The sequence below is a fragment of the Ruditapes philippinarum genome, unplaced genomic scaffold, assembly GCF_026571515.1.
Source record: "Ruditapes philippinarum isolate M1 unplaced genomic scaffold, ASM2657151v2 ctg6114_1_1_1_1, whole genome shotgun sequence".
Taxonomy (NCBI): domain Eukaryota; kingdom Metazoa; phylum Mollusca; class Bivalvia; order Venerida; family Veneridae; genus Ruditapes; species Ruditapes philippinarum.
The window spans coordinates 5,679-14,253 of record NW_026862184.1 but is presented as its reverse complement, the minus strand read 5'-3'; the positions used below and the strand labels follow the sequence as shown (position 1 = coordinate 14,253).

General features: G+C 37.7%; 1 protein-coding gene across 1 annotated transcript; it reads right to left on the bottom strand.

The window, feature by feature from the left end:
* Positions 1-506: 506 nt before the first annotated feature.
* Positions 507-1,517, bottom strand: LOC132718205 (uncharacterized). Its single transcript, XM_060701849.1, has one exon. It carries the CDS (start codon positions 1,515-1,517, stop codon positions 507-509), a length of 1,011 nt encoding a protein of 336 aa, XP_060557832.1.
* Between the last annotated feature and the right edge of the window lie 7,058 nt (positions 1,518-8,575).

Below are 8,575 nucleotides of genomic sequence, written 5' to 3'. Positions count from 1 at the left end.
AAGGCATGACAAACTATTTGTTTTGTATTACAACTTTGCTCGAAATTCAAAGTAGCTACAAAATGTAATTCTAGCTTCCTCGATACACATATACAAATGCAAATGGATTTTAGATAAAACGAGAACTATCACTAAATGTGATTAAAACACAGGACTGCTTCAGAAATGAGGATGTTACTAATAAAAGAAATATAGACTTATGGTTGTGGGTGTTAACACCAACACTAAATATAATACGCCAACACCACTGCATAATTTACAATTTAATATGACTGCACAATTATCATTCAACAGATCATAATACTCATGATGTTACTAAGCAAAAACACGACGTCATGACGTCACAATGACGTCACAAAAAGTTGTTTCTAAAAGAAGAGTATTCTAGCTTAAACAAGAGTTGTAGAACATGAAATTAACATTCATTATTATTTCTTTTCTTTTTGAGTTGAAGTTAATAAAATAAATTAATATGATTACAGAAATTAAATTAATATGATTACAGTTTATATAAACTCTTCTGAAAATTGCCCTCCATGAAATACTTCCAGCAGATTGTAACCAGAAGCTCCTCGTTTGGTCATGCAGTCTGCAAGGTGGTATTTACCCGGACACCATCGTACATCCTTTACTTCATTCCTGGACAAAGATTCATTGATGGCTGCTATGTCAACCCGCAGGCGCTTGTCATCAACTAACTTGGTGGAATGTATAGCATCAATGACACTTTTGTTGTCAACATAAGCAATTATTGGTATGGTGTTACTTTGAAGCTTCATAATATCCTCTAGCATCTGTCTATAGTAATAGCCACATTCAAGACCTTCTTGTAGACTTAGTGCCTCAGCAGCAATTGTTGAGCGAACGACCCGTTTGATCTTGTTTGTATGCCATGCAAGTGGGCAACATTTTCCCTGACTGTCGGCTAACCACATAACAAAAGCTGCAGTACTTCCAGTCCCGCTGCTGATGTTACACAGAGAAGCGTCTGTGAATACCACAATCCTCCAGTCACTGACATTTTTGCTAAGTCTGGGAAATGTAATCATAGATCTCACATCTTTCAATCTGTTGACTGTTTTGACTGCCCTGCACAAATCACCCACAGTTGCTTGTTTTAGCTTGGTACTCAGGTCAATGAGTTCAAAAGCCATGTCTGGTCTACTTCCTTGTACAGCCCAGTTGATCTGGCCAATAATTTGTCTGTAGGTGGATTGTTCTTCATCTGTAAGAATGTCTTCTTTCTGTTGCACCCTCTTAGTATCTAAACTTAGTGTATTTATATTTCCTACATACCGGGATTGGTCTAGCAAAATTTCACTGGACTGTTGCATGACTCTGAATCCAATATAATCAAAATTGCCTTCCTCTACTTTTCCAGCTACAAACCTTTTTCGCAAACTCATCATAATTCTCTCAAGGCATTCATTTCCAGCATGTAAAAAATCATCAACATGGCAACATATTACACCGCTCAACTGTCCATTTGTATGCAAAAAGTACATTGCAGGATCCATTTTAGACATTTGACATCCAAGTCTCAGCAATTCTTCCTTTACACTGAGATAAAACTGTCTTGCACCATCCTTGAGTCCATACAGTCCATGACGTAATTTCCAGATTTCCAGACAACTCCTTCAGCCTTTTCACACTCCTTTGGGGGCTTAATGTACACATCCCTCTTTATCTCTTGACTTAATGTCAGTGGTCTTGACAATCCAATTGTTAATAGATGCAAAAGCAAGAAACATTCTCATAGTTCCTTTTCCCACTGTTGGACTGTCACTTTGCATTTGGAATTCTTCTTCAAAGCCTCTTACAACAAGACGGGCTTTTGTCTGTTCATTTTTTGTTGTTATGACCCACCTAGTTGATAATGTATTTTGGCCACAATCTTTGACTTCTACGTATGTACCGAATTCTTTCAATTTCTGTAATTCAGCAAGTTTTGCCTCTGAGACATTATTGTTAACTTTACAGTTCTCCAACACTAGGTTCACATTGTCATTCAACAGTTCCCAGTCAACTTGATCCAGATTGATACTCTTCTTCTCTTTACTGATGTCTTCCATAACATTATACCAGTGTTTGTTCTTCCCTGTTGCCTTTCCTGCCCTTCCAAGAACTTTTGCATGGATCCAAACATCAGTGTCTTGTGTTTTATACTGAATATTATCATTGGGTTTCAGGAACTTTCTATCTTGTGTCTGTCTATCTCTGTCAGACCCGACAATTGGTATCTCTTCTAGCCTTGTTAGTAAATTATCATCAGAAATTCTTGCAGGTAGTTCTTCAGAAATCATTTGTTGATCATCTGTGTTTGTCAATTCTTGCTGAACCTTGGCCCCTCCATCTGCATCTGAACTTTGATCATGGTCTTCTCTATCCCACAAATTGTTCACTTTTTGAAGTCTATTTGGAGATACACGCACAAAAACTGCTCCGTGTCGCACAAACACTATTTTCCCATCTTGGAAAACTACCTTTCCTGGTCCAAGCCAGCATTCTCGACCCTCTCTCTTGTAAAAAACACGGTCTCCATGTTCAAACACTTGTTCTGAAGCTCTTACCTTATTTCTGAGTGCTCTTCTTACTCTTTCATCAGCTTCAGACTGTATTAAAGCCCTTCGAGTTGCATGCAGAGCATTTAAGTGCTTTGCAAAAGCTTCACTGCTAGTCGTTCCTTGTAAAGCTGGCAAATTTTCGCTCATGATGTTTGGAATGTTGGGGTTCTGTCCAAAGACAAGTTGATGGCTGCTGTTACCATTCCACATTTGCAAAGAATTCCTTGCCATATTTGCCCATGATAGAAGGTCTGCAAATTTACCTTTTCATAATCTGCATGGAGTTTGGTCAGCATCATATCAGTAATTGCATGCACTCTTTCACACAATCCATTTTGAAATGGACTGTCAGCTGCAGTTGTACATAACCGAATATTTAGTATGGATGTAATTTCCCTTACCTCATCCGAATTGAACTCCCCTCCGTTGTCTGTCATCAAAGATCCCATCACTCCAAATCGCCCAACCCATTCTTTCATCAAAGCATCTATGATATTACATGGCTTCTTTCTGTCTACAAAAGCGGACAAAGTGTATCTTGACCACATGTCTATGATATGTAATATCCAGCGCCCATTCCATTGTTTTAGGTCCATTGCAACCTTTTCGTTGAACCTGGAGGCCATTGGCATACCTATCACTGGCCTTGAAGGAGTCTTGGCATAAAGTTTACAAATTTCACATCTGTTTACAATCTGGTCAAGATCTGCTTCATACTCTGCTTTCCATATTCCAGCGTCCTTCAAAAGTGATGCCAATCTTTTCTGTGGAGGATGAGCAAATTGTCGGTGCAGTTTCACAAGAGTTTTGCGCCTCTCTTGTGTGTTCAAATTCTCAAGGACAATTGAATACACCTTTTCCACTGGAACTTCCACTGTTTTATCTATTGGAATGCAGTAATGGCCTGATGTTGTTAAGTTCAGTGCTACTTCCGTTCCCATAATGGTCGCCGTATCATTTTCAAGATCCATCTTTATTGCTGCTTTCTTCATTGCAGTACGCGAGAGTAGTAGAGGAATATCTGAATCTACAACATCAGTGGTTATCGCCACTGCCTTTCCAGCAACTACAGCAGGTATACGAAACTCACCTTTTGATTTTAGGCATGTTCCCCCTCCAAATTTAAACACTCTCTGACCTTCTGTGGAAGCGTGCTGGGCCCATACCCCAGAGGTCCGAGGATCGTAACCTCGCTCTGCTACCACTTGTTAACACCAACACTAAATATAATACGCCAACACCACTGCATAATTTACACTTTATTATGACTGCACAATTATCATTCAACAGATCACAATACTCATGATGTTACTAAGCAAAAACACGACGTCATGACGTCACAATGACGTCACTAAAAGTTGTTTCTAAAAGAAGAGTATTCTAACTTAAACAAGAGTTGTAGAACATGAAATTAACAGTGGGCAATTACAGATAGTTGTGGTTCTTGTATGTTGCATTTCCTTTCAATGTGGTTGGCCATTGCTGAAGTTTTATTGAATTACTCTGTTATAAGTCCAGAAAGACAAGGAAAAGAAACAAAGGGCAATAACTCTATAAATACTGAAGATGGAGTTATAGTTCTTGTGCACTGCACTTCCTCTTATTGTGCTTGACCATTGTATGAAATTCTGGAAACAAAGTGATCCCTCGGAAGCATTAATCACAACAAAATAACATAAGAATTGCAGACTCGGTTTGATTGAGTCTGTACATGAGGGATAATGAATAAGTGCAACATCCCTCACGCCCCCTAGCACCGGCTTGAGCGGTACTCAATTGAAGTTGTTTTGAATTCCAACCAGTACGTTTTAAGTTATGTTCCGGACAAGAAAAAGTATCAAAGGGCAGCAACTCTGTATTTTTGTCTAAATAGGGGTTACGGCTCTTGTGCACTGCACTTCCTTTTAATGTCCTTGACAACTGTATAAAGTTGTATTGAATTTCAAACAGTAGTTTTCAAATAATGCTCTGGACAAGGAAAAGTAACAAAGGGCAATAACTCTGTAACTAGTCAAGATGGTGTTATGCTTCTTCTGCACTGCACATACTCTCAATGTGCTTGACCATTGTATGAAGTTATATTGAATTCCAACTATTAGTCTTCAAGTAATGCTCCGGACAAAAAAGCAAAGGAAAAGTAACAAAGGGCAATAACTCTGTAATTAGTCAAGATGGAGTTATATTTCTTGTGCACTGCACTTCCCCTTATTGTGCTTGCCCGTTGTATGAAGTTGTTTTGAATTCCAACCAGTAGTTTTCAAGTCATGCTCTGGACAAGGAAAAGTAACATAGGGCAGTAACTCTGTAAAAAGTGAAGACGGAGTAGAGTTCTTGTGCACTGCACTTCCTCTCAATGTGCTTAACCATTGTATTAAGTTATAATGAATTCCAAAAATTAGTCTTCAAGTTATGGTCCGGACAAAAGAAAGCAATTGAAAAATAACAAAGGGTAATAACTCTGTAATTACTTTAGATATAGCTATGGTTCTTGTGCACTGCACTTCCCCTCATGAAAATTGTATGAAGTTGTTTTGAATTCCAACCAGTAGTTTTCAAGTTATTCCCTGGACAAGGAAAAGTAACAAAGGGCAATAACTCTGTAATTAGTCAGATAGAGTTATGGTTCTTGTGCACTGCAATTCCTCTCAATGTGCTTGACCATTGTGCGTAGTGATATTTCATTCCAATCATTAGTCTTCAAGTTATGCTCCGGACAAGAAAAATGCAACGGACGTCTGGACCGACCGACCGACCACCGGGTGACTCCTATATTCTCCCCAAACTTCGTTATCTTCCGCTTGCAGTTCAGATATAAACGGCAAATCGCCGAACAAGGCTTAAAATTCCATTTTATTTAGTTCCGCCCATTGTTTTCTCGTTTAGGGCACACGCTTTTTATATGCCCCGAAAGAATTTCGGGCATATTATGTTATACCCACATGCGTCCGTCCCTTCGTCTGTCTGTATATCCGTCCGCCCGTCTGTCCGTCCGATAGCAATTTGGTTTCCGGAGCATAACTTAAGTCCATATTTGGTAGAATATCCCTATTGATTTTGGGGTCACAAAGTCATATGTCAAGGTCACTATTACCTTAAAACTGAAAACAGTTTCCGGAGCATAACTTAAGTTCCATTTGGCCCACAATATTCAAACTTCATAGGATGATTGTCCATATTGGGTAGGAGACCCCTATTGATTTTGTGGTCACACGGTCAAAGGTCAAGGTCAAGGTCACTATTACTTTAAAACTGAAAACAGTTTCCGGAGCATAACTTAAGGTCTATTTGGCCCACAATATTCAAACTTCATAGGATGATTGTCCATATAAGGTAGAATACCCCTATTGATTTTTGGGTCAAAAAGTCAAAGTCACTGTTTCTTTTAAACTGAAAACAGTTTTACGGAGCATGACTTAATTTATGTTTGGCCCACAATATTCAAACCTTATAGTAGGATTGCTATTGGAAGGGGGTAATACTTTATTTAATTTTATGTAATGTCTTACAAATGCTTCATCCTTAATATAAAAAAAAACACTTTCGGGCATATAATGCTTCGCCTAGCGGTGTTCTTGTTATTACTTGGGGACCATACGCCGCTTTTCAATGAATGGCACGGAAGTGTCACATTGAAGGTACATAATAACCGCCGTATGAACACATCTGCGGATGTTTCTTTATTCAAAATTGTATCATTTCATGTTTAAATGTTGAATTCTGCTTAAGCCGGTGCTATGGGCGTGGACGGTAGTTTGCACTCAAGTACCGTCCATGAACAGGCTCAATCAAACCGAGACTGCAACATTTTCGATTTTGACGTGTTGGGCTTTCTTTCGGGGTTATTATTTTCCCTATTTTAAAACAGGTAAAACCGTTCCATTAAAATTGATCATTGATTTTATTATATGAGCGATACTTACATGGAATACGTTAGTTCTATTGAATATTAAGAAATTTAACATATATTTCCATGACTTGTGCAATTTACCACCGATTTCCCGAAAACAATGTTTACATCAAACGAATATTTCAAAGCTTAAAGCCAAATTATTTTATTAACATTAAGAAAGGGATTTTTGTTCGTAGACGACTTGCTTTAAAAGATATAGATTAAGAATCCCGAATATTGATGATACGCAGGCTTCATAACCCCTGATCCCCTTTCAAAATTCCATTTTATTTAGTTCCGCCCATTGTTGTCTCGTTTAGGGCACACGCTTTTTATTTCTTGGGGACCATACGCCGCTTTTCATGGAATGGCACGGAAGTGTCACATTGAATGTTCCATGATAACTGCCGTATGAACACATCTGCGGATGTTTCTAAATTCAAACATTTACTTTTTTATGTTTAAATGTTGAATTCTGCTTAAGCTGGTGCTAGGGGGCGTGGACGGTAACTTGCACTTTCCAGTACCGTCCATGAACAGGCTCAATTAAACCGAGCCTGCAACATTTTCAATTTTGCCGTGTTGGGCTTTCCTTAGGGATTCTGTATTTTTCTATTTTCTTATTGTACAGTTGCTTGCTACCTCACGATACGACTGCTTACCAGGACACACAAAATATTGTACGGTTGCCTTGCAAAACTCATTTTATTGAAAAAGTGGTTGTAACAAAGCTATGCATGTGGTTGCTTTATTAAGAGGTTGACGATTTTAAAGGGTTCAATAGCTTTGCATGTAAACCACATACTTTTATTTATTTTATTTTCAAATGATTGACCATATAACTATATTTCCAAAATCGAGATGTAAAATGTGCCGTTTTTATATATGTTAACTGATTTGATTTTGCAATCAATATAGTTACATGGCATGGTGTACAACATACATGTACATAATGTTGTTTAAACATCTCTTTTTAGGTTATGAATAATCAGGGAGAAGTTGATGAATGATATGCTTTTGAATCTTATCTGTTTTATGAGACATCCTGACAAATCCTGAATACCAAAAAGATGTAAATTGTCAAGTCAAACCAAAACTTGCAACGTATACGTAAAACACGGGAAAAACATATAATTTACAAGTTTCAAGATTTTCGAATCCTCTCCATTTGACATTGCTTGAACCTCGATATAAATAAAAAGTATTCTTGAGTATGTAGTTCTTAAATTGGTTGAAACGACCGAAGATGATCTTAGCGCATATTTGATGTAATGCAATGCGGCGTGTTTGAGAAAGGAAGGAGTCTGACTATTAAGCAATAAACAAATCCCTGTTGTATTTTTGGAAAGCAGGTTGGGGATGTATATGAAAATTACACACTTACACGCAGATGGGAAATTCAAAGTGATAAACATTGCATACTTTTGCAATGCGATGTTAAGCACTGCTTCAGTTTGGAATTTTCTAAGAAAAGGGACTATTCAAATGACAAAAAAACTGTTTTGGAACATTTGGTCGAAACTGTTTTAAGGCAAATATCTTTGTTTCCTGTCGTAATGAAACAAAAAAGCATGATCAATATGACCATAATAAACCTAAATCAAGTATTATTTTGGCTGTTCACTTTGTAGGTAGTTAAAAGTTCATTTGTGTCGAATATCTATCAAAGTATACGGTGAAGTACGAGGCCATTTTTTACAGCTGCCAAGCAGTACTCAACACCTGCTTTCTGTTTTGAAGTATAAACATCTGGGAATAGTGTGATCTCTCGGAAGCATTTATTCACAACAAATAACATGAAAAATGCAGACTCGATCTGATAGGGAACAAGTGCTAAGTCCCTCACCATAGCACCGGCTTGGGCGTTAATCAAAGTCATATTCAAGACCATGGTCTTGAAGTGAAGATAAGTTGCCTGCTTTCTGCATTAATTGATATTTTCCAGCTTACATTAGAGTTGTATGCTTTATAACCTCTGAAAATCTGATCTCCTTTCAAATACCCGTTCAATTTAGTTTATCCCTTCTTTTCTAGTTTAATGCACACACATACTTTTACTTTGGAACCTTACGACGCGTTTTATGGAATGACAAAAATGTGTCAACAAAAATAGTTTTTAATT

Excerpts from the sequence above, each read along its gene's own strand:
- LOC132718205 (XM_060701849.1), bottom strand. The coding sequence starts at position 1,517 with ATGGATCCTGCAATGTACTTTTTGCATACAAATGGACAGTTGAGCGGT.